General features: G+C 32.1%; 4 protein-coding genes across 5 annotated transcripts; 2 read left to right on the top strand and 2 right to left on the bottom strand.

Moving 5' to 3' along the window:
- The first annotated feature begins 638 nt into the window (after positions 1–638).
- Positions 639–15,670, top strand: LOC103578834 (uncharacterized). 2 transcript variants are annotated; one of them, XM_008560038.2, is made up of 5 exons: positions 639–697; positions 1,874–1,982; positions 12,144–12,384; positions 12,497–12,820; positions 12,925–15,670. In XM_008560038.2, the coding sequence occupies exons 3-5, from the start codon at positions 12,154–12,156 to the stop codon at positions 13,807–13,809; spliced, it is 1,440 nt and encodes a 479-aa protein (XP_008558260.1). In that variant the 5' UTR covers positions 639–697; positions 1,874–1,982; positions 12,144–12,153; the 3' UTR covers positions 13,810–15,670. The 2 variants fall into 2 exon arrangements, with proteins under 2 accessions (XP_008558260.1, XP_008558259.1); XM_008560037.2 differs by lacking the exons at positions 639–697; positions 1,874–1,982 and adding an exon at positions 3,617–3,767.
- Positions 10,005–10,645, bottom strand: LOC103578833 (defensin coprisin). Its single transcript, XM_008560036.3, has 2 exons — positions 10,465–10,645; positions 10,005–10,378 (listed from the first exon to the last, which is right to left on the bottom strand). The coding sequence occupies exons 1-2, from the start codon at positions 10,568–10,570 to the stop codon at positions 10,176–10,178; spliced, it is 309 nt and encodes a 102-aa protein (XP_008558258.1). The 5' UTR covers positions 10,571–10,645; the 3' UTR covers positions 10,005–10,175.
- A 178-nt stretch (positions 15,671–15,848) lies between the features above and the next one.
- On the bottom strand, positions 15,849–17,870 carry LOC103578832 (peptidyl-prolyl cis-trans isomerase-like). Its single transcript, XM_008560035.3, has 3 exons — positions 17,515–17,870; positions 16,745–17,098; positions 15,849–16,654 (listed from the first exon to the last, which is right to left on the bottom strand). The coding sequence occupies exons 1-3, from the start codon at positions 17,716–17,718 to the stop codon at positions 16,583–16,585; spliced, it is 630 nt and encodes a 209-aa protein (XP_008558257.1). The 5' UTR covers positions 17,719–17,870; the 3' UTR covers positions 15,849–16,582.
- Positions 17,871–18,258: 388 nt separating this feature from the next.
- On the top strand, positions 18,259–25,470 carry LOC103578831 (cell division cycle and apoptosis regulator protein 1). The gene is made up of 15 exons (XM_008560034.3): positions 18,259–18,463; positions 18,911–19,038; positions 19,115–19,389; positions 19,490–19,729; positions 19,793–20,062; positions 20,407–20,632; positions 20,706–20,983; positions 21,849–22,119; positions 22,823–22,885; positions 22,959–23,198; positions 23,374–23,553; positions 23,626–23,964; positions 24,034–24,409; positions 24,514–24,854; positions 24,937–25,470. The coding sequence occupies exons 1-15, from the start codon at positions 18,406–18,408 to the stop codon at positions 25,252–25,254; spliced, it is 3,603 nt and encodes a 1,200-aa protein (XP_008558256.1). The 5' UTR covers positions 18,259–18,405; the 3' UTR covers positions 25,255–25,470.
- Positions 25,471–25,540: the final 70 nt, after the last annotated feature.

The raw sequence follows: 25,540 nt of genomic DNA on the forward strand, positions 1-25,540 counted from the left end.
CTCAATTGATTATCCTAGTTCATTCGCATGCACAAAAAAATAACTATTTCTCTGTGCAAACAAATTTCAGTTCAAGTAGCCCTTTAATATTTGACTCAAATATCGAATCAATCGAATGTAATTATCATAATCGTGATTAGTTATTCATAATTATTAGTTACAATCATTTAGCAGAGGAGGCATAATTTATTTATGCAGGAATCCCGAATAAACCTCAGCGAGGTTGCTGATAGACCGATGGGTCACGATGAATATTTAACAAATGCTTTTATAAACATGTAGTGAATAATTGAATCGTATTGCAGCATCATAATGTGAACCCTCGGACCTGAAAATCGCGGACCATAGAAGCAACACGTGAGCGTTTAAATGTACACAGTGCAATTTCTCTCTCTCTCTCTCTCTCTCTTTTACTTGCACAGTGGATTTATGGTATATATATATATATAAATATATATGTATATATATGTATGTATTTATCTATCCGCGAATTCGATACTCTGTTCGTATTTTCCCGGACGATCTAACGGAAAATGATGACAGAAATAAGAGGAAATAGCGCGGGCGTATTGGCCAACAGGATTCGGTGATGGCGTCGAGCGGACGCCGGGACGAGCGCCTGCCTCGCAGTGTTGAGCCGACAACCGACCTCGTTAGAGCGTCGCGACGTCTTCGCGGGCTGTTGATACGTCAAGAGGTACTAACAAAGTTTATAAATTGTGCGCATTGTTATTCATTTTTCCCTTAAATATTTTTTTATCTTCGACTTTCACTTCCGACTTTTGTCATTTTTTAAATTTTTTCATTACGCAAAAATTTAATTATCATTAACGATCAATTAGCAGCGGCAATAGCGAGTTTTGGTTCATAAAAACAATAGTGGTCGTAAAAGTTAAAATAAAAATAAAAATATAAATCTAGTCGGAACTCTGCCAGAACTTTAAAGTCTTTTTTTTTCTGTGCAACAGATATTGAAAGACTTGAGTTTCAATTATACCAGCATTCAAAGCTTTCATATGAATTGACTTACGTTTGAAAAAAATAAAAAATAAAATAATCAAAAAATCAACAGGTGGCATATATCCGTTATTTTTTTTTGGTCTTTTATGAGTCTCAAGATCATCGGGGATAAGAATTTAAGTAATTAGTAAATTTATCAAAATTTGAAATTTTGAATTTTTCAAATATTGGAGTTAATGATATTTTTTAAAAATCCGAGTTTATTATTTTATTAAAAATAGTAAAAGCTCTGTCGATAGAAAAGTAGAATGAGATGATTGCATTAAGCGTAGGACAATTGAGAGACAGTTGAACCAAAAACAGATGCTATTTAATTAAGTCGCAGAGCTGAGTAATTTGATTGAACAATTGGACACACGTGAAAACTAATATATAGATATGGGTATAGACATTTATATGAACAAATGTGTAACCATTATAGGTAGAGCAAATCTAGAAGCATATATAAAATAGTAGGACATGAACAATGTAATTGAGCACGTTTCAATTTGAATTACGACACAGCTTACTGGATACGTCGGCTCTATATTGAAACTCAAACCTTTTATGCTACTCAGTAAAACAAACACTCGGTTGTACATACATTTATACATGACTAGAGTAAAAAACCGAGTAAATTTTAACATAATATGAAAAGCTTAGAAAAAAAAAATGATTAAGAACTTGATTTCATTAATTTTCCCAAAGGTCAGAGGTACTTGCGATTCAATTGCCTGCTAATTGAACAGATTACTCAAAATCTCTTTTCATTCTCTTAAAATTATCATTATTATTATTATCATTATTATTATGAATATTAATTCCATTTAATTTTGATTATAATTTATTAACATAAATATTTTCTATTAAATAGAATTTTAAATGAACCAGCCAGCGAACGGTGTGATGTGAAAGAAACGTAGCAAGTCCATTTGAAAATAATAATAAAGTTGAATATAAAACCGAGCGAGTATTTATCAAAGGTAAGTACCCAGGATTTATTTGAATTTAAATAAAAACGCATGAGTTGCGTTGAATCGCTGATTTCAAATTGGAGTGTGATAATGACGAGGAAAATGTATCAAAGTGACGAAGAAGATATTTGACGAGTAGGATGGCTGTTTGTTGATTGCTTTTGAATCTCGGTATCAAAAGTGCAGCAAGCAAATGCTATTTGAAATGAGTAGAGCACAAGTGCAATCGAACGAACAAATCCAACTTGAATTTGCTTCTTCCGGCCTTGACCTCCTCTCTCTCCCTCTTTCTCTCTTTCTCTCTCTTTCTAGCTCAGCAGCTCATCAGAATCTCTTTGACATTCTCGTCTCACTTTATTTTATTAGCACTCTCCTGGCAATTTCAGTCCCCTCAAAACCGTTTATTGAACAATCATAGAGAGGAGATGACATTTTGTCTCTCAATCCTCAGTTGTCATTCTTAAAGCACCAGATTGCTCACTTACGCTCTTTAATTCACATTTAAAACAACTTCAATAGATTTTCTCTCGTTTGCTACCGTAATCCGTTAACTAAATACACCGCGGACTTCAATCTAGTCCAGCTGCTTCAGTTCCATCTCCAGCTTCAAAAAACAGAATTACATTTAAATGACTATTTCACTTTCCAGCAAAAAAAATATTTAAATATTAATGTATATACAAAATTAAAAACGAGATAATCATAAATACTTTTCTTTTAATTTCCAGGTCATAAAATATCTATGACATTTAATTTCCTTTGTACAATTTCGCATATCATTTGTCATTTTTTTTTCTTTTTTTTTTTTTTTAAATTACTTTGAAAACTCGATTCATCAAAAGTTCACAGCCTACATAATATAGTAATAATAATAATAATAATAATAATAATAATAATAATAATAATAATAATAATAATAATAATAATAATAATAATAATAATAATAATAATAATAATAATAATAATAATAATAATAATAATAATAATAATAATAATAATAATAATAATAATAATAATAATAATAATAATGATTGTGTAAAAAAGAAGCACAAAAAATTTAAAGTAAACTTTTATTTTCGACCCTACCCTTCACTTTATTTCTTCAACTACAAAACTGCGTTTGGTAACGATCTCGTGTGAATTTTAACGAGGGTTGAAAAAATCTCCGAGGATATTAAATCTAGTCAATTACAAAATCTATGAGATGACAATATTATTTTTTCATCTAAATATTAAATTATTGACGGCAGTACATAATCGGTGTCATAAATAAAAATGAAATTATCGGATAAGAAAATAAATAAATAAATTTAAATAAACAAGTTTGAATAATAAAAATGTAAATTAACTATTATAATATTGTTATGTCGTATTTCTCTTGAGATCTATCTATACAAAGATACAAAGACTGTCGGAGTCAGAACTAATGGAATTTCAGTGTTATGTTGAATTTCCGTATTCAGTGAATAAGAGACTGCAATAATATCACGATACCGGGGTACTTTTAGTCGAATTCAACAGAATAAAACAAAGGAAAGAAAATATAGTGGAGTAATAAAGGAAAATAGTGAGGAAAAAAAAAAAGGATACGTAATACTAGCAGATTTATAAATGCTCACGTAACATATGTACGGTCGAAATAAAATAGGCACGTGTGTTTTATATAAAAAAAAAAAAGAAAAAAATAATAAAGGGAAAATGATACTGAGGGCAGGAAGCGAAGAAAATATCGACCGGCATAATGCAAAAGGTCTCAACACCGTTGCTAATTTCAGAGAACATTTCAGTCTCAAGGTAATTCTATTTTATGCAACTTAAATATTTTTCACGAGAGATTTTAAACATTGGGCTTATTTCTGTTTTTATTCTGACGCATTAATTACATCCCGAAACGCCTAATGTGCATTTATATTTTATTACATCCGTAATTTGTTATTATGATTATTATATATATATATATATATATATATATATATATATATATATATATATATATATATATATATATATATATATATAAAACAATTTACATGACACTTTAAAACACGTTGACTGTCGTCGTCAACATCGTCGTAAACTTTAGCTCGACGTTAAAGACGTTGCTATTAAATTTTTATTTCAAGTAACGTTAAAACTCGTGCACTTTTTACGAATTATTAATATTTTAATAAATCTACTGGCATTACCGTAAAAAATAATAATTCATTTTTATATAAATATATGTATATTTATGCCGATTTAAATTAGTTAATTTTTTTTTTTAAGAGAAAAAATTTAATTAAATAAAACGGGGTAAAACATATTTGAATTTCAATATTTTTGTAATAAATTTAGTGGTGGTGAACTACAATAATTTTATAAACGTAAACGAGCGTGTATACGAGCTTATTAGATTCCAATGTGAGAGACGAACGCGACGTAATGTACGGGAATCTAATTTTCGTAAATTCCGTAAATAACTTTTACCACTATAACATCAAATAGATGATAAAATTTGTATATTAAAAATTATTATTATTATTAGTCTTTCGATCCACCGTACAGTTATTATTTATTATGAAAATGAGTTTTTAAAATTTTTTAATTTTTTGTAATACTGAATTTAGTTAACGTTTAATAATTTTTGGATTTTGTTGCCGAAAATTGCACCTGTAGCCTTTTTGATTTTCTACATGTGCATATTTTTGGTTTAATTTTTTTCGTAATTGTCAGCTAAAATATTTCAGACAATTAAATAATTTTTTCATAGAATTTTTGACATTTTGTGATACTGAAGTTAGCTGACGTCTAATTCTTTTTGAATTATTTTAGAAACGATAAATTATAAAAAAAAATTTTTTCAAAAAATTGCACTTATAGTTTTTTAAATTTTCTACATGCGCATATTTTTAGTTTTTCTTTTTCTCGTAGTCAATTTATTGAAAAAAAAATCCAAAAATTTATAAATGTCTGCCATTTCCAGGATCATAACATTTTCCAAACAGCTTTAGATTTTTCCGATAGGGGAGCCTGGGGCACGAAGGCCCCCTTAAGCCGGTTTTTTCTTTTTGTGGCTTTTAACCATAAAATTCATTTATTTTCCGTCGATATCGAAAGAATAAGTAGAAATTTTGCAAAAAATCGAAAAAAAAATTTGTTTTTTTTCTGGGGCACGAAGGCCTCCTCTCCAAAAAATTATCAACAAAAATTTTTTTTTTATTTCCCGTTAAGTTATGACCTTTATAATGTTTTTATGACGTTTTAGGCCAGTATGTGATGTATGAGGTAAAATGGACCATTAAAAAAAAAAAATTGTCACAAAAAAATTAACTTGACGGAAAATAAAAAAAAAATAATTTTTTCTTTATAATTTTTTTTTCGAGTTGTCCGTTTTGCCCCTCATATCACGTATTGACTTAAAATATACTAAAAACATTATGAAGGTCATACTTTGACGGAAAATAAAAAAAAAAAATTTTACCTAATTTTTGAAGAGGGCCTTTATGCCCCAGGGGGGCCTTCGTGCCCCAGGCTCCCCTATATTCCAGAAAATTAAAAAAAAAAATTTCAAACTACAAGCGTTTAAAATTTTTTGATGTTTTATAATTTTTAAAAATAATATAAAACTTTCTGATATATTTTTGATACTTATAAATAATTTTATAACATTGTAGTAAATATAAATTCCGGAAATACGATTTAAAATATTATTATTTTTATTAAATTTCCTCTTGGTCATTTAAATTTTTAATGCAAAACGTCACTCAGAAAACCACAACAACAAGGTACGCTCGTTTTAAATATATTTTATACAAACAACCATCGTAATAATATACTTTAAATATTATTATGTACTGCAGTTCTTAAGATCTTTAGAGATTATTATAATATTCAAGAAAAAAGAATATTCCCAACTTGACAGAAGCTCGAGAAGAGTAAACATGTTTTGACAGTAGCAATTGTTAATATCAACGAACCGCAACATCTTTAATATTTAAACAATCTCTTTGATATTTATATCCGCTCGCCAAATAATTACATATTACTTTTGTCAGCTTATTAACTTCCTCAAAAAAATAAGTAACTGTCACGTCCATGTGAGCCAAGTGAATAAAAAAAAACTCGATCCCACAAGGTTTTAAAATTTTTTTAAAATTCAATATATTTTTTTTGGCATAGAAATTTATGTCAGAGTTACAAAATCAAATCAGTGAGACGTGATCTTTTTAACTTAAATCCAGTTTTCGAACTGTCCTATCTCCCAACCCGAAACTTTAGTAAAGTCTTTTCTACATCTCGTTGAAAATCATATTGATTATATGCGGGGACAAATATATTTGTTAAAATACGGAGTATCTGATACAAACTGACGTTTCATCTTTACAGCTGTCACATTTAAGTTGAAAAATTCTTTTTCGACCCCTTAAGCAACCAGACCAGACCCGAATAACAATAAAACCCGTCGTATAAATTTGTATAATACGCGATAAAAAAAAAACCATTGGATATTCTTCAGTCAATCAGTTCAAGAATGCTCGACTTAAACTTTATTTTAAATTACTTTACTTTAAGCAAAATAAATTTTCACTCGATATTTATTTAGCAAGTACAAGTAAAAAGAATAATATAACCATCGATTTAATTATTTTAATTCATTTTTTCTTTGTTCAAATAGACTTTAGAGTTAAAAAAAATATTTTCAAATCTCAAGGTACTTTCAAACTGTTTCCTTTATAAATGATGATTAAAATCTCGTTAATTACTTCAACTGTTGCTGGAAAATTTCTAGATGTTATCTCGAGCCGTTTTCTTACGATCAATACCATCATCTTTTATTTTTACCGAAAAAGGAATTAGACATTTAAATTACATCACTAATTATTATAATTAATAGACTCCCAATTATTAAATGGATTAATTAAAATAATAAAAATGATCGTTGTTATTCTCGTGTTATATAAATTCATTGAATAACGCCTGGATTATTGTTATCTAATGACCGAATATTTTAACGAAACCGTTTACATGATGAGTTATGTAATCTTTCATAAATAAAATAGATGTGTAAATAATATGATTGAATAACTCGCATAGAAAATAGATATTTATTATCTGCACAATGTTGTTTAATTTAGATTTAAATTGAAATTCATTTCACTGTGACCGGCGCTGAAAATAAATCCAATAATACCTTTTTTTTTTAGCAGATTGATTAAAAATTGTAGCCTATAAATCTATATGATTTTTTATTTTATATTTCAAGAGCATCAGCGACTGCAAAGGAGACAAACTCGAACAGAGTAACGTCAAATCAATTTTTTCGTCGTAAAAAAAATATAAAAGTCCCTTAATATTCTTCATTGAATCATAAGCCGCGGGACACAAAATTCAATTTGAATGGCGGCTGTATAAAGAACCTGTTTTTTTTTATTTTTTTTATAAAACTCGCGGCGAATTTTCGATCTCGGGAAAAAATAAAACGAGTATTTTTTAAATTAAAGTCAAAGGGCAAATTAATTTAGTGATAAAGATAAAAGGGATGGAGAAAATACAAATTGGTGGTCGTAAAAATTCAGTGTTTTCCGGGGTTAAATGGACTTTTTATCTCTTTTTCTTTCCGTAGTTATATACTTTGGCATCGATCAAAAATTGTTTATTTCTGCCTCGAGGCTCTCAGCTCTTCTCATTAAAGAGTTTCTCTATTAACAGTCTTATTATACAGTAGTATAACTCAGAACGCTTGAAAAAGTTTCCAATCATCCCTGTATTCTGCTGGAAGCTTTTACAGTTAGAAGGATCTCAACCAATCGCACTAATGATCATACCTTTGTAAATAGAGATAAAAATAATGATAACAATAATGAAAATAAAAATCATAATAATTATAGTAATAATAATAATGATAATAATAATAACAATACAAGAAATAAAACAATTCCGTTGAAAATTCAATACATCATTTTCTTTGTTTAATTCCACCATTTCTTACACCGAAAGACTCTAAAAAAAAAAGCAAACAGCATCAATACTCAGTCTTTTATTGTCCTATTGACAAAGAAAATTCCATAGACTTTATTCGGAAATTAATTATTTTCAACAACTTGCGTCACAATAATTTACCGAATTAATAGTAATAAATAAAAAAGACCTTGATTACTACCTCAGAAATAAATAAAAAGAATAGTCTAAGAGAAAATAATTGTGAGTTCCAGACGAGAAATTAATTCCGGAAATAAATGAGGGTGGAGACGACGCTCCTCACACATATTTTAACCATTTTCCGGTGACACCGGTTGCTAAACTGATGACTCGGACTAAAATAACTCTTCTTGGTATGAAGTTAAGGTGCAGTTTCACCCTTAACTTGTTTACTACCCACTTACTGCATGTACCTGACATATTTATATATAAAGCTCAAGACCTCGTTACATCGGATGCTGATCGTCATTCAGTTCTCTTTAAACCCAGTCCATAAACCAGCCTCAGATACGGATGACGACAGTAGGCGCCGACGGTTACTCTCTCTATCGATCGGCGTTATTTCATTGAACGCACTGGGACTGGATACTTCAAGGGACAGATAGAGAAAGATTTTTCCCAACCCCTGTACCAACTTTATATATAGACAATGTTGTAAATATCTGTTGTATATTAAATGCTCGATCAAATTGATTGCTCGTCAATTGGAAAAACAAGTGCCCATTGGACAGCAATTTCAATGACCGGTGAATTTGTAATTTCATTACCTGTTACACATCTTTCGATGTACTGCATAAATTCCCGCCGTTATTGATTATCATACTTTATATATGTAATAATAATAATAATGATAAAGTCATACGTAAGCTCAGAAGATCCCGGTGATGTCATACTTCGCTGGATGTAACTGCTTTTGTATCATATGTACTCAAAGGCGAATTCATTTTTTAAAACTAGAGATAGTACTCGACGTTCTTCCGTTCTGTACATACTTTATATTTTAAATATTTTATGTCCAACTAAATAATTAACATTTTTTATAAAAAAAAAAAATATATATATATATATCAAACACTAAAGCAGAACTCTGCTCAAACAATTGGATGTAAAAAATTTTGTAGCGTCAGCAGCTCATTTTTTTTTTTTTTTTTTTTTTTTTTACCAACATTTGACAGCGGATTGAAAAATAAATATATATATTTTTATGCTACAGACTCTGAATAGATTAGTGAGTAATGTGAGTTTTGAAACTAAAAAACGTTCAGGGATTCAGGACGAGGTTGCGGCTATTTTTCATTTTCCAAACCCTCGTAAAACATAAAAAAAAAAAAGTATTATTTTACTTTTTACCGTGAATCATACAAAGCATTTAAAAATAATTTATTTTTATAGCTCCTCAAGAAATACTTGACATTTAACAAAAAAAAATGTATACCTTTTGTACGTTTGTTTGCTTTTTTCGGCGAAACCTTTTAGCCGCACCCGCACTAATCACCTACAATTATAAATAAACTTTGAGCTTGATTGCTTACCACTCAAGACTTATAGAAATCGATTGTGAAAAAATACGACATATTGGAAACTAAAAAAATTAATTGTTAGAACTTTAATCTTCTATAAAAGTTTATCCGCACAATATGACACAAATATAGTTCGTATTTTTAATTTTAAAAAATAATGTTTTCAATAACGTTTATTAAAAATACTTTTATAATTTTAAAACGTAATATATTAAAATTAACATTGCTCATGTCCTGGTCAATATCAAACAGAATAAAAAATGTCAATCCGTTTGATCCTCATATTAATGTTCTGCTGAAGTTTCCCAAATTAATATTTTATAAAATTATTATACGGCGAATTATCGATTATATATATAATATATAATATATATAGCTCTTACTCTGTGCAAATACGTTTCCTATCGAAATGGCTTAAAGCTTTACGCATACAGTGAATGTTTGTTACCTCGAAATACGTAATACAAAATACAATAACCGACTAATGCGATTATGAACCTAAATATCTGCAAAGATAATCCGGTTTATTTAAATAAATGCAGAGATATTTTATATTAAATGCAGCACTTTATTCAATAGTCAAAGATATAAACATCAATATGGCACAGATTTTTTTTGCCTACAAAAGACAATAAAATAACTGATAAGTACTTTGAATAGTGAATAGTAGTTGAGAATCATAACGAATATCGAGTGGAAAAGAGTGTCTGTCACCTCATGAAATTTATTTGCCGAACCATTTTCCTCGACAATGACACTTTCCATTTTGGCACGTACCCCCTTTTTTTCCGGTGGCGATGCATCTCGCGGCACAGACACTGTGGTTCGGAGTAGCCCATTGCGATGAGAAGGAAAATAAGTCACAGGAAAAACGACGCTGTCTCACAAGATCCGGAACTTCATAATCGACCTCGCTGCCAGCTGGCTCTGGAAAATTAATATGCAAAGATAAATAGAGTATGTTTAGTATGCATATAATGCTTTGAATACTTATTCAATTAAAATAAACTTACGGCTGTCGTCAACGAGCTCGTCTTGGTAAAGTCCATCGGGTACCGCGGCTCCATAAATCCCGGCGACGAGACACGAAATTAAAATGAATTCTATCAACAACTTCATGTTTATAATATACAACTATGGAATAGAGTTTGTAAAAACTTTCGTTCAACTGATCAGCATGCAGTGATGCGAGTCAGCGAAACTCCGGGTTTTATATTCCAGAAATGAGGGAAAATTCAGCTAAATAATTTTAAAATACATTTATATCAGCATGTGTGGAGGGACTTCCGGTATTAAAGGATCGAGTTGAGGAAAAAATATATATAAATATGTATGTATAATATTGTAGCGAGGGACAATGAGGAAGGAAATCTAAACCGCGTGTCCTGATGCGGTTCAGTTTGTGTCCGTTGAATCTACAATCACACCCGGAGATTGAAGATCCGTTGCATCGAGTGCATTCCAAGGACACAGGATAGTTCGTCGAGGAAATCGTTACTTGAGTGTGGACACACTCGACGTACTGTCACATTATTCAAGTAATAATTTGATTAAACTCCGTATTAATTATATTAAAGCTTCATTTCACGATTCACTTGAACTATAATTAATTCAATTGTATTAATATGCAACCATAATAACAATAACAATAATAATAATTGATTATTGATTATTATTTGTGTTTTTCACCATCAATAAAATAATACAAGGCTATATAAATTTAATGTAATTCTTAAAAAATATTATAGCAAGCTTGAAATATTTCCTTTAAATCATCATAAGAAGTGCTTGCCTTTACTATCTTCACCATAATTGGAACGGTCTAAAGTAGAATATATTTGTATCAACTTTACTGATGACCCCAGCAAATATATTCGGGGCGAAACTGTTTTTATTGAAACAACATCCTTAAGAATTAAATTATATTCTTAGTGCGTATGCTGAATTGACATCCATATGTTATTACTCGTGCAAAATGTAGAATCAAAAAAATATTCTATCAATTAAGTAGATCAGCCATAATTCCTTCAATAAAAAAAATAATAATAATAAGAATAATAATAATAATAATAATACTATTATTATTTTTTATTTCATCTCGTACCTTGTACACGCATTATATTGTCACGGATACAAGAGAAACATGTTCAGCATAAATTTATCTTTGTCTCTCGTTAGCACGTACTCTCCTATCCTATAGAGTTACCTATTCTTGGACGTGCTGATAAAAAATAAATATCACACAAACAACTGAGTAGCTTAGAGAAAGCTGGTACAGGATGGTCAGCTTTAATAAAACACTAAAGATACTTTCCTCTTATTTTCCAGTCACCTATTTTAAGACTTGAAAATAATCACTTAAGGGTGATTTTTTTTATTTTAAATCGAGCACTGACATTATATAAATAATGAACAATAAACAAACACGTTAAGTTCTATATAAACTATTGGATCAGCTGGTAATCCAAAACTCCGTCCCAAGTCTTAGCAGAACATTCATTTTATCCTGGGCTTTGAAACAAAAGACCTTCGGAAGGAACAATTTATTTTGCCTTAGTCGTTGACTTGATGATCTTGTTGTGTCATCTGATATTTTGGCTGAATATAAAAGTAGTGAAGAGTAATATTTCTGGAGGTAAAAAAATTTCTTAACATTTTTATTTATTGTGTTCTGTGTGCGGATATGTTACAGGAGAATAATAATGATGAGAAAGCAGCTGTACTCCCAGAGCAGCGGAGCTGAGCCGCAAATAATAGTTGAAGAGAGCACTCTAGGTGAAGAAGAAGCCGAGCGACGTAGAAATGAATCTCCTCCACGTTGCTTAGACCCAGACTCACCTTCACTCAACCCATATTTACTTTCTCCATGGCGAGAAACCCGCAAGCACTCTCTCCCCACCCCCCAATGCACTACAGGGATCACTGCTTCTCAGGTAACTTAAGCTCCATTTAATAAAGCTCTCGTGTTATGCGAGACCCACTTAGATTGAAATTAATGCCGCATTTTTACGAAAATCACTCCATTCATTGTCCTTTTCAACCCAGGTAAGACGTCTGAGTGAACGAGGAGGTGAAGGCAGCGGTCCATCACCAAGAGAAGCTGCTTTTCTGGCGACGTTGTCACAAGCCCCAGCACCGCAACCTGGTGGACGGAGACACTCCGTCGTCACTATCTCTAAAGTACCTCCCACACTGTTTGGTCGCAATCGTCGTGAGTCCATCGCAGCACTTCCTGGAGCAGCACGGATACTACCGATCAGACGCGACTCGACTTCCTCTGGAATCACCGGACCGCCGAGCAATTCTGGAAGTACTCATAATCTACAGTTGGATATTATGGACGACATCGCGGAGATCAAGGCGCGAAAGGTAAAGTATCGGTAAGACAATTAAATTATTTTTTTGATACTCATGATGATAATTAGTAATGATGATGATGGTAATGATAATGATAATGATGATTATTGATACAGGTACGCTTGAAGATGTGGAAAACTTCATCAAGAGAACGAGTGTGTGAAGTCCAGCCCCTTGAAGGTAATTCCTCATCACAGAGATACACTCAGCAACAGCAAAGACGTTACTCAGATTTCGCCGCCATTCCCTCATCGTCGTCATCATGTTCATTGTCGGGTACGAATCAGGCCTCGACGTCTCGCAGACGCGCTTCTGAATTTCCTCGGACACTTATGAATGCATCCTCACCGGGTATTGTTTGTTCCAATACTGACTTGATATCTATTCTCAGCTCATTGACTTCCTCGGCAACGGAAATAAACCGCTGCGGCGAAGAGCCCTCGCGCGATGAAAAAGCTACGAAAAATCTCGAGCAAAAGAGGCGTCGGTTGAAGGACCACCGGTCAAACAGTTTCGACGTATCGATACTTCATGGCACGGGAAATAGACGAACCAGCATTGAAAAGAACTCGGCAGACAGCCCGGCGCCTTCGAGCTGGTTCGCGAACCGGCACCAGCCCATGTGGAAGAAACAGAAAAGCACAGATCTTCCTTCGTCCTCGATAAAACTTGAAAAATTTAAAGTTATGAAAGCCGTAAAAGAATCACTCGCCAAGTCCTCTTCGCCGCCAAAAGAGTCCAGGCACAAGGTAGTTTGGGATGACGACAGCGGCACCAGCGTTGACGCCCAAGTCCTCGGGTCCGCCATCGAAGAATTTCTGACGTCCCAGCGCACCTCCGAGCCCGACTCTCCGTTGACCTCTTCAGCAAAACCCTTAGTTTCCCCGGGAAAACTGAAAACTGGTAAAGTTACCAGTTGGTTCGCCGGTAGCAAGGAACCGGAAACAGAAGCCTGCGACTCGTCTCTATGTTCATCCTTAAAAGATCTCTTTGTCAAATAAATCCGTGGAGTATTTTTTTAAAATTAATTTTATTATAATGATATTTTACGTCTTTGCTGGTCAAAGGCCTGGAGAATTTTAAATATTCATACGTGTATTTATTAAATTCATTTAAAGTCTATTGAAACCATTGAAATAAAATTAGTAACCATCAACACACACATACACAAATGAATCTATACATTAAAGTGCTTTGTCTCAAACTTACGTTTATTTTTTTTCACTAAAATTTCAAAAAAATTTCGGCTTTTAATTTAATTCTGAATATTCCCATTGGAAAATCAAAGTTTTTCCATTCAAAAAGTACGACTTTTTATGAAATTATTCTTCAAACAAGTAGTAATTGCGGTAACTCGAACTGCTTATTTGAGAACCGCGAAAAATTTTTTTCAAAATTGATCTTTTTTTGCTTTTGGAATGTAAACTACTGAAGATATAGTAAAGGTGTTCAAGACAATTTTGTAAAAAATTTAATTCTCTCGAAAAAAAGTCTTTTAAGTCGACGCTAAACTCCATAGTTTACGAGCGACCGAAATTCAAATGATTGAAAAAAATAAATTTAATTTTTCTCTAAATTTAAAAAAAACTTCAATAGATCAGAAGTACTCGAAACTAAGCCCAACATTTGAAATTTTAGAATAATTTTGACAAAAAATTTAATTACGTCAGCGAAAAAAAATGTCCATCTGAAACCAAGCACCCTAATGTATATTCATATATATGTACATACAATGAAAGTTAATGACCCGATTACATAATCAGTGGGTAATTATATAATCAGTAGAGCCAGTGATAAATAAAGATTACGAAAAATTCAAGGACCATATTATTTAATTGTATAGACAATCGATAACAAGATACCGGATATCTTAACAATAAAATCATCACACCGTGATCACTACTGAACCTGTAAACACTCTTATTGTTTTAATTTTATTATTGCGTTACATAATAATTATAAGTTATACATTATAACAACAAAAACAAACAAAGTCTTAGTGTCATGATTAATAATAAAGATAAAAAATAAATGAAATAAAAATAATACTCGTAATTGTGCATGACGAACCCCAGCATTGGTGATGTATATTAATCTGTCAATGTTATTCTTATGTAAATAGATCTGACACTATGTAACAGTTGATAATATATGTCCTACAACGTTAAGTTAAGTACGAATAGTATAATAATAATAATGATAATAATTTAAAAAAGGCCATTACCTAATAATAATAATATACCTTTTTATGTCACGTGCAATCGCAGTCCGACAAATAATGACCTGGATGCACTGACTTAATACTTTGATGGGATAACGAGTAATGGAAATTCAGTGGTTTAATAAAACCAACTCGACTAATGACTATGATGACAAGACAAATGATCAATTACCATCATACCATCCCAGTCACACCTTGATCGCTAATTTAAATGTCGGATTTATTTAATACTTTTAAATTGTATGTATAATTATGATTAAATCAATCTGTAATTGTTGTACGTTATGTAAAATAAATATTAAATGTTACATTACATATTTCTATTTCATTTTATAGTAATTACTAATTAGTGACCTCTCTTTACGTGTCAAAATATATCAGGTGAAATATTTGTCATTACCTCAATGTAAAAATATGACGTTTTTGTTCGAGGTAATTTTTAAGATAAAATATGAGTTTTTAAAAATGATAAACTAAAAAAAAAGTTTTGAAAAAATGCACTTATAATTTTTTAAATTTTCTACATGTGCATTTTTTTTTTAAATTTAATAGCTGAAAAATATATAAAGAGCCAATTAAATTAATAGGAATTCATGAGTGTGAATGTAGCAGGCATCAGAAATTTAAAATTCACAATAGAGTTAAAAAAAAAAAAAAAAAAAAAATTAATAAAATAAAATTTTCAAAAAATACACATTTAAAAAATTAAAAAATTAATAAGTGCATTTTTTATAATTATTTTTTTTTTAATTATTTATAATTTTAAATGTCTATCTGCTACATGCGCAGTCATAATTCGTGGCAGAATTAAAAGACGGATTTATTTTACTGAAAACAATTTTTATTAAGTAGAAATAGGACGTCGATTGAAAGTACACTCTTCGATCAATAAAACGGAATGATTTAACACTTTTATAATACATAATTAGTAATAATAATAATTATTATTTTTAAATGAATTGTTTATTGTTTTTAATAACTGATTGTGCAAGAGTACAAAGGAAGAATAACGGATAATAAATGCGTACTGATAATAGATAAATACAATAATAAAATGAAGAAATATAATAAAGTTTATAGAGAAGAGCGACGTCTGTTTATCAACCGAACGTTCACAAAAGGTACCAATTGATAAGTAATTATTAGTGTGATTTGTTTTGTTGTTTAAAATGTATAGATTATTTGAAGATAAATGGAAACCGAGTATAACTGTATAACTGCATTGTGGACAGAGAATCTAACACAAATGAGACCATAATTAATTGTGAAAGCCAGATTATTGTTTACGTGGTTTGTTTTAAATATTTTGCGACGAGATCTTCGAGTTGAAGCACCATCAGCATTTTATTTAATATATAATGAACTCGTTACTTAATTTATTAACTTAAATAAGGCGCGATTATAGTTGCCTTGAACCAATTATTGGAAGCTATGTTCGTATTTGTTATTTCAGTTTTACGTATGACAGGAAGTAGAAGAAAAAAAGGTACTCAAAGTCTACATAATAGTGCAGTCATTACTGTATCTCGTCGTATTACATACGATTTACAGATCTACAATTGTCCACAATCAGCGATGGTTATTTTTTTAGATGTCTTCCCGCTCTGTGATCCCAAAGCTTCCAACTGCAACACAATAATTATACAATTAGTTTCAAGTTAATGACTGAAATCTTACAGCCTAATCATCAAAACTAATTAATTTAGTAGACTCACCCTCTTGACAACGTCCATTCCTTCGATGACTTTACCAAAGACCACATGCTTGCCATCAAGCCAGCTGGTCTTGACGCAGGTGACGAAGAACTGGCTGCCGTTGGTTCCAGGACCAGCGTTGGCCATCGAGAGGACACCGGGCTCGGTGTGCTTCAACTCGAAGTTCTCGTCCTCGAATTTGTTGCCGTAGATTGATTTTCCTCCAGTTCCATTGTGGTTTGTGAAGTCGCCTCCTTGGCACATGAAGTTCGGGATCACTCTGTGGAAGCTGCTGCCTTTGTAACCGAATCCCTTCTCTCCTGTGCAGAGAGCACGGAAGTTTTCGGCGGTCTTGGGGACGACATCGCTTCTCAACTACAGGATTTAAAAAATTATCATATTAAATAATTTATTTTATTAGCTGACTAAAAATAACCAGATATTTTATTGCGCCCGATCATTTGATATGCAATCACGCCACCACGTTTTTTTTTTCATGACGAATGGAAAATTTTCCACGCGCGCATCACTTCCTCATAGTTATTTATAGTTTACTTTTTTAAAATTTTAATTTTTTAAAATATTTGAATATTAATTTTAGTGATAATTAATTATACGAAGTAGTAATTAAATAATAAGGAAAATAAAAGTGATAAGATGTAATTTTATATGAACCATAAATGATTTTATATCAAAATGGCTAATGGCGCCGGTGACTCAAGCCGGTTGCGCGTCGGTTATTACTTGGTAATAATTATAAATAAATGGTTTATAAAATAATAATAACTTACCTCCATGACAATTCGGCCGACTTGCTGGTTATCGACGGCCATGTCGAAGAAAACACGCGGTAAACCCATTTTTTCAGCAAGTTTTGCGAAATTTCTAGCAAAGAATAAGTAAGACGGGTTACTCCGGCGGGCGGTGGCTCCCAAATGGCTGAAACTGCTGAAGGTCGAATCAATTGACAACCGGTAGATCGATGCCAACGCCATTTTACACTTGCTCAGTGGAATTCAACGGAAATAAATTTTATATCTTGTAAATTTACTTTTATTTATTTATAACAACAATAATTATTATTATTTATTATAACAATTATTATTATTATTTATTATTAGTCAGTAGAAAAAAAACTCGAGCCACGTGCTAATTTAAAATTTAATAGTTGCGTAATATTTACAACGCTGTTCAAAAAATAATTATTTTCGGAGTTCAATGTACGAATTTACTTTATATTTCCACCAATCCCCATCGAGAACGACGTGACTCACCACTTCTGGTCTCTAGAGGAAGTGATATAACGTTAATAGACCCCCAGGATTGGCCGCGCGCTCAGTCTGACTTTTTTAAATTCTCCCGCGCACTCGCGGGAAATTCAAATTTTTATTTTACGCCCGCGGTTAAAATTTTTTTTTTAAATAATCTGCGGATGATTTTTTTTGATTAATAGAGATTTAAATTGTACAATTAGTAAACTAACTAATGACAATTAATTGATGTTGTGTTTAAATTACGTGTGAGTGTAGTGAGTTGTGATTTGACCCGAGTAGTAATTGATAAAAAAATATGGCGACCAAGTGAAGGACGCTGTTAGTAAATCTGTATTAAAAATAATTTGGTTATTATACTATTAAATAAAGTGAAATAATTAAACTTTCAAACTACCTCATTGATTAAAGATGAGTAATATGTCACCGTTTGGTGGTGGAAAGAATCCACCTTGGGTCAGAAATGCTGGTAATTATTAGTCGTACTTAAACTTTACATCATTACAAAAAAAAATTACTCTTTTTTTCTAATATATAAGTACTATATTTAATAATATGTATAAATATATATACTCATATGTATCAAATGACATTGGTATTGCGAAATTTTTAAATATATTTATAAAGTATATATTTAATTATAAAATAACTTTTGTATTTGCTGACTTATTTCATGCTAATTGTTATCACCTGATAAGGAAAACAGTATTGTTATATTTGCTGGCCATAAAATAGCGTGACGACTTGTATTAATTCCTTTTTTTCTTACAATTATGAATTTTAATTTGTTTTAATTGTCCCAATACCAATAAATTAATGAATCAGTTTGTAAATTATTTATGGATGACGTAATTTTTGTTATCAAGTCAATCAATCGGTAATTTATTTTGAATGTTGATGTTTAATTTTTTTACAGGACAGGGAATACCAAATATCCAGCAACAAATAATGGGCCAAGCTATGGGTGGTATTGGAGGACAACAAATGGTACAATATCAGCAACAAACTCAACAAGTTTACCAGCAAAGTCTAGGTCTACAACAGGTTGATAAATTATTTTTATTTTTCATCATGAGATGTTTTAATTACATGGGATTTTAATGGATTTATTTATTTGTAGCCAAATATAACGATGGCGTCAATGGCCCAACTGGGTTCGAATTTGCCCTCTAGTATTGCCAGTCAATTGTACCCCCAAGTAGCCACGGTTTCTTATCCAACACCTAGATCATTGAACACCAACGCGTTTCAGCAATCAGTAACTGGAGTATCAGCACAGCAGGTCCAGCAAAATGTCTCTTCTCCGTCTCCTAAACAGCGGGTTTTCACGGGAACAGTTACCAAAGTTCATGATAATTTTGGCTTCGTCGATGAGGACGTTTTCTTTCAGACCAAGTTATTATCTTTTATTTAAATTTATTGGATAAGATATTTTCACTTCTTAAGGAGGTAAATAGCATCGGACATAGGTATTAATTTAAAATAAAAATTACAGCGCATGTGTGAAGGGTTCAAACCCAGTGGTTGGTGATCGTGTACTAGTTGAAGCTTCGTACAATCCATCGATGCCCTTTAAATGGAATGCAACTCGTATCCAAGTACTGCCAATGGGTAATAGTAATAATAATGCTAGTAACCAACAGTCTGGACAGCAAATGAATCGCCAGCAGCAACCAAGTCGACAATCTGGTGGCTACAATGCTGTACCACCTCCTAATGACAATAGTAATAACAGGTAATTGTTTGTTATTGTTATTATTATGAATATAAGTTATTTTATCTTATGTTACTCTTGCAGCGGGAGGTTCGTAAGCAATAACCCTACGAACAATGTGACGAGTAATCGCAGCAAAGTTGCTAGAGTAAGAGAAAGATCACCGCGAGACCGTCGTAATGACGAGGAAGAAATCGAACGCAAGCGCCGCCGTGAAGAAAGAATCAGGGAACGTGAGAAAAAGGAAGAACGCAGCCCGTCCAGGACACGCCGCAGTAAATCACCCAGACCACGTCGTCGTACAAGAGTTGTACCGCGTTACATGGTACAGATACCAAAGATAGCACTTGATTTGTAAGTTTATTTATTTTTATTTTGGTAATTATTCGGAACCGCGACTCCACACATTTTTCAAACTTCCAAGTGCTCACACTTTAAATATCCATAAATAAACTTTTTCAATACATAGAAAAATAAGGAAATCATCTCAAACACCTAATCATAACACCTAATTGAGCAAATATATCATCAATCTGCCAACAAATACTTGATGTCAAAATTGAGTTCTTAGCAATTTGTCAAAAGTATGATTTTGGTTTGTCAAAAACAGATGGAGCCGCGATTCTAAACAGTTGCCTTTTTTATAATAATTGAGAGCAGTATTAATTAATTATTAAAATGAATTTGTATTAATATAGACCGGAAGCGGATGTATTGGAAGTCCGTAGACGTTATCAAAATATGTACATTCCGAGTGATTTCTTTTCAACAAATTTCCGTTGGGTTGACGCATTTCCACCCCACATGCCGTTCACTTTAAACAAACCCTGTTCGTTTCATGTTATGCACAAAGATGTCGAACCTTGCGTTGAAAATACTGCAGTGCTAGAGCCAGCGGACGCTGATTATTTATTCTCAGCCAAAGTAAAATTTCATAATATTTTTTTTCATCATAAAGAAGACATTAAACTGGACATTAAAAATAACGTAATTGCAGGTGATGTTGATCTCGATGCCCGCGATGGAAGAAATTTACAAAAGATGCTGCGGCGTAACCGAAGACCGCGATCCGGACCGCGACTACGTGCACCCGACGCGTCTGATAAATTTTCTCGTAGGCCTGAGAGGGAAAAACGAGACGATGGCGATCGGTGGACCCTGGAGTCCTTCTCTTGACGGCTTGAACCCCGAGAAAGATCCCTCCGTCTTAATAAAGACTGCCGTCAGAACCTGCAAGGCGCTCACGGGCATTGATTTGTCTCACTGCACCCAATGGTAAGCTCCTTCACACTTCTCCTTAATCATCAATTTTATTTATTTATTTATTTACTACATTATATAATTTGAATACTTAAATCAAAGTCCAAGTACAAAGTATTTAAAATAAATTTAAATATAAATAGAGTCGTAAATATTTTTCGTTTACTTGCATACCAAGACAATGCACTAGTTTTTGTGCTCTTTATTAGCTGCCAGACTGACATATTATAGATTAACTTAACTTTGCTTTTGTTTATTATTAATATCAGTTAAAAACTATTATCAATTCTTATCACTACACATTTTATTACCAGAGTAACTTGTAGAGATAAAAAAAAAAAAAAAAAAAAAAACAAATTAAATTAACGGATTGCAAACAGTAGCTGGAGTCTTAAAATAAAAATAAAAATAGACAATAGCAATAGCTAATTAATTAAATGAAAGGTAGGTATTTAATGGAAGTAATAAAGTAAATCCAGACGGCGAATGCTACTAGAGTTGGACGAGCATCTACTAGAGTCAACTAGACGACAGATTTCATGGTATCACCAGCACTATCTCTCCGATATTTAAAACTACATTTAAACTATAACTTGTCTACTTATTACTATTACTCAGATTATATATTTGTATATACATATATGTATATTTATATTATTTTAACGTCACTGACCGTCTGAAATGTCGCTTGATCGTTGAAGACGTTGACTTATGGCTGTACGTGGCTTTGTCTGCAGTGGGTGGGCTTAGCAAGCAAACACTTAAAGAAAATAAAATGAAATTTAAATTTAGCATTAAGGCGAGGCTAATAAAAAACAAAATTACCCGGCAATAACCAGAGCTGACGTTTCGATATTGTTTTTTTTTCCTTGCGGCACAGGTACCGGTTCCTGGAGCTCTACTACAGGCGTGCTGAGACGACCCACAAGTCTGGCAGAGTGGTGCCTAGTCGTGTTGAAACGGTGATACTATTTCTCCCAGATGTTTGGAGCTGTGTGCCTACCAAGCTGGAGTGGGACAGTCTGCATCTCAGCTATAAGAAACAACTGGAGCGAAAGCTGCTGCGTGCTGCATCTAGTCCCGACGATGCCGTCGTCATGCTGGATCCCAACAATGACGCTGCTGATGAGGCTGCCGTCGCTGATCAAAAGGCACTGCCCACAACCATCCCATATTTATTACTACCATATTTCTCTACATACTTTCTTCTTATTCTTACAACTATATTTACATTTACATTATCAGCCCTTAGACTGTTATCATATTTATCCACCTGTTTCTTCCATCACTTTTATTTTTTTAGTAGACTAGCATTTGTTCCTCGATCTTTTATATTTATTTTATTTATTGAGTACTGATCCTGGTTTTTAAATTCTTTATTTATTTATTTATTTATTTAAATGATTGACGAACAATATGCAAAAAAATATAAACCAGTAGCTTGTGGCCGATAAGTAAAATTCGGAACACGACTAAATTTTCACTCCCATCTACATGTTGAAAAATAAATTTATTTTATTAAATTCTATTGCAATCCCGTTTCATTTATAATTTTTCTGTACTCTATAAGTTTACTGATATTATTATATAAATATTTAAAAATCCATACCGACACCGACACCAGAGCCAGGACAATTTGAGAGTCATGGAGTGAGAGAGAGAGAGCAAAATATTATTTAAGTCATTTAAGGGTCAACGTTTTAAATGCTGATCTCTATGTGTCTTAGAAGTGTTTTAAATGTATGAGTGGAGTAAGAATGAGATTGAGGGTTGTAACGGTTGCTTATGTTTGTAGTTTTATTTTTTTTATCGCTTAGTTAATTCATTTTAACTGACTGTCCTTTCTGTTTTCAGGATGACATTGCTGAGAAAAAAGATCCGACGCATTACTCTGATCTGGATCCTAAGACCATGAATGTAAGTTCTTTGGTTGTTGATTTTGATAAGAAATTAATATCGGGTTTGGTGATAAAAAACAATTATTCTGCAGGTAAATGAATTGCGCCAGGAACTGGTGGCGCGAAATTTGAGCTCTAAAGGATTGAAGTCACAATTATGCGCGCGGCTTTTGAAAGTTATTAAATCTGAGCAGGCTAGAGAAGAAGGTCGGCAAGATGACGTTGAAGATGATGAAGAAATTGTTGCTACTAAAGAAGAAATTAAAGAAGTAAAAGAAGTTAAAGATGTTAAAGAAATAAAAGAAGTTAAGGAAGAAAAGAAAACTAAAGAGGTAAGTTATTATTATATATTTTATATTTATTTTACTTAAAATACAATTTGATTAAAAAGTGGCAAAATTAAAAATTAAAAAAAAATTTTACTGAATTTTTTAGTTAAAATTTTTCTATTGATTCAATTGTAATGTTTTGATAAATTATCTATTAATATACGAATATTATTTTTAGCATGATGAAGACAAGAAAAAAAATACAGAACGCGAGCGTGCGCTGTTGGAAAAACGTTACACGCTACCAGAAACATCGCACATTATTGTTCATCCATCAAAAACAGCTAAGAGCGGTAAATTTGACTGTACTGTTATGTCACTGAGTGTTTTATTGGATTACCGTCCAGAAGATACTAAAGTAATTATTAAAAAAGATAATTTTTATTTAATTAAAAGAAAGATGATTAAAAAATTGATTAATAATTTTTAGGAACATTCATTCGAAGTTTCACTTTTTGCGGAATTATTCAACGAAATGCTGATGCGAGATTATGGCTTTCGTATTTACCGGAGCCTGTGTAGCCTTCCGGAAAAGACTAAGGAAAAAGAAGAGGACAAGAAAAAGGATAAGAAAGATGACAAGCGAGATGATAAGAAGGATGACAAAGAAAAGAAGAAAGACGATGATAAAAAAAGTAGTGGTAAGAAAGACGACAAGAAGCGGGAGAGTAGCAAAGATAAGAAGGATGATAAAGATGGCAAAGGTAAAACGGATGATAAGGAACGCGACAAAGATGACGACGAAGAATTCGAAGATGAAGAAACTGAGGTATTTGAATATTTTATTTTTTTGTTAATTTTTTAAAATTTTTTTATTAAAAAATTTCTTGATTTTCAGGATGATGATAATTCAGTAAAAGACGGCAAGCGCGATAAAGAGAAAGACTCGAAAAAAAAGAAAGTCAAACTCTATACTCACGATCCTTATTTATTATTATCATTTGTATACTTTGATCAGACGCACTGCGGTTATATTTTTGATAAAGATATCGAAGAACTTATTTACACACTCGGATTAAATTTATCTCGCGCTCAAGTACGGAAACTCGTGCAGAAAGTCGTGACACGTGATTCCCTTCACTATCGTAAGCTGACAGATAAAGCTCAGGAGGATTCTAGCAAAGAGAGCAAGAAGGAGGACGACGGCTCGGAAAAATCTGACGGGTCTATGAAGGGCGATGAGGATGAAGAGGCACTCAAATCATTAGCACTAGGTAAATTTATTTATCAATTAGGATAGTTTTTCAGGAGACTGAGCCCTGAGGAGTCGGTCATGCTGAATATATTAATTAATAATATTTAAATTATTGTTGAACAGGTAATAAAAAATTACTACCAGTATTTGTTGGTAGTGGACCGGCATCAAAACGTGCACGTCGCGAAAATAGTTCCGATGAACAGAACACTGAGTCAGTACCAGAAGGATTTGTTATGTTCAAAGGATCATTACTCGATCTAGAAAAATTAGTTAGTCAATTGAAGAGATCCGAGAAGGCGCGACTTGAGACTGAAGCTCGCATGATGGAGATTCAGCACGACTTGAATTCTGTAAATGATAGATTACATAAACAATCTAGCACCATGAAAGACGTCACTGACGATTTGAAAAACTACAAGGACAGACTTCGAAGCACCGATGAAAAACTTAAAAAAACAACGGTAATTTGTTTATTTAAATTGTCTTCAAGATTTCATTTAATAAGTTATTTACTTTTTTTCTTATTTTTATTTTTATTTGCAGTCCGAATGTCATACATACTTAAACGCTTTGAAAAGTGTGTATCATACAACAGCTAAAATAGTACAGGGCGATTCAAACTCTAAAAAAGTTGAAATAGTAGAAATCCAGGATGAAAAAACCTCGGAAGTAAACGGCTCGGACAGTAAATCTAAGAGTGACTCGAGGTGGAGTGACAGCAAAAGTTCGATTAAAAAAGAACTTGAGGGAGATAAAGACAGCAAAGATAAAGATAAAGACAGCAGCAATAAGAAACACGATAGTAAAAAAGAATCAGCAGTTAAAAAAGAATCGACTGATACCGATAAAGATAAAAAATAATTTATGATTATTGATATTTTTTACTACCTATAAAGAATTATCAATTCTTTACACGAACTGTCTAGTAGTGCTTAGAAGCACTTTAATCTGAAAAACCGTCTTTGTCCCGAATTTTGATTGTCCAGGTAACAAAAATGGACTGGAAATTATTTGTTTTTAAATTAAATTTATTTGTATATGTTAAGGAAATAAAATTGGCATGCAATATCTAAAGTACATGTTACTGAATCAATTATTTTAACCGATAGTTTATCGGTTCAATTATAAATATCAGCTTGACTTATTT

The sequence above is a fragment of the Microplitis demolitor genome, chromosome 8 (genome assembly GCF_026212275.2).
Source record: "Microplitis demolitor isolate Queensland-Clemson2020A chromosome 8, iyMicDemo2.1a, whole genome shotgun sequence".
Lineage (NCBI taxonomy): Eukaryota > Metazoa > Arthropoda > Insecta > Hymenoptera > Braconidae > Microplitis > Microplitis demolitor.

Coding starts and splice junctions, on each gene's coding strand:
- LOC103578834 (XM_008560037.2), top strand. CDS start 3,715: ATGCAAAAGGTCTCAACACCGTTGCTAATTTCAGAGAACATTTCAGTC. Junction 12,385..12,496: donor CAGGGATCACTGCTTCTCAG/GTAACTTAAGCT, acceptor TTTTCAACCCAG/GTAAGACGTCTGAGTGAACG. Junction 12,821..12,924: donor CGGAGATCAAGGCGCGAAAG/GTAAAGTATCGG, acceptor TTATTGATACAG/GTACGCTTGAAGATGTGGAA.
- LOC103578833 (XM_008560036.3), bottom strand. CDS start 10,570: ATGAAGTTGTTGATAGAATTCATTTTAATTTCGTGTCTCGTCGCCGGG. Junction 10,379..10,464: donor CGAGCTCGTTGACGACAGCC/GTAAGTTTATTT, acceptor TTAATTTTCCAG/AGCCAGCTGGCAGCGAGGTC.
- LOC103578832 (XM_008560035.3), bottom strand. CDS start 17,718: ATGGCGTTGGCATCGATCTACCGGTTGTCAATTGATTCGACCTTCAGC. Junction 17,099..17,514: donor TCGGCCGAATTGTCATGGAG/GTAAGTTATTAT, acceptor TAAATCCTGTAG/TTGAGAAGCGATGTCGTCCC. Junction 16,655..16,744: donor GAATGGACGTTGTCAAGAGG/GTGAGTCTACTA, acceptor ATTGTGTTGCAG/TTGGAAGCTTTGGGATCACA.
- LOC103578831 (XM_008560034.3), top strand. CDS start 18,406: ATGAGTAATATGTCACCGTTTGGTGGTGGAAAGAATCCACCTTGGGTC. Junction 18,464..18,910: donor ACCTTGGGTCAGAAATGCTG/GTAATTATTAGT, acceptor ATTTTTTTACAG/GACAGGGAATACCAAATATC. Junction 22,120..22,822: donor CTGCCGTCGCTGATCAAAAG/GCACTGCCCACA, acceptor TTCTGTTTTCAG/GATGACATTGCTGAGAAAAA.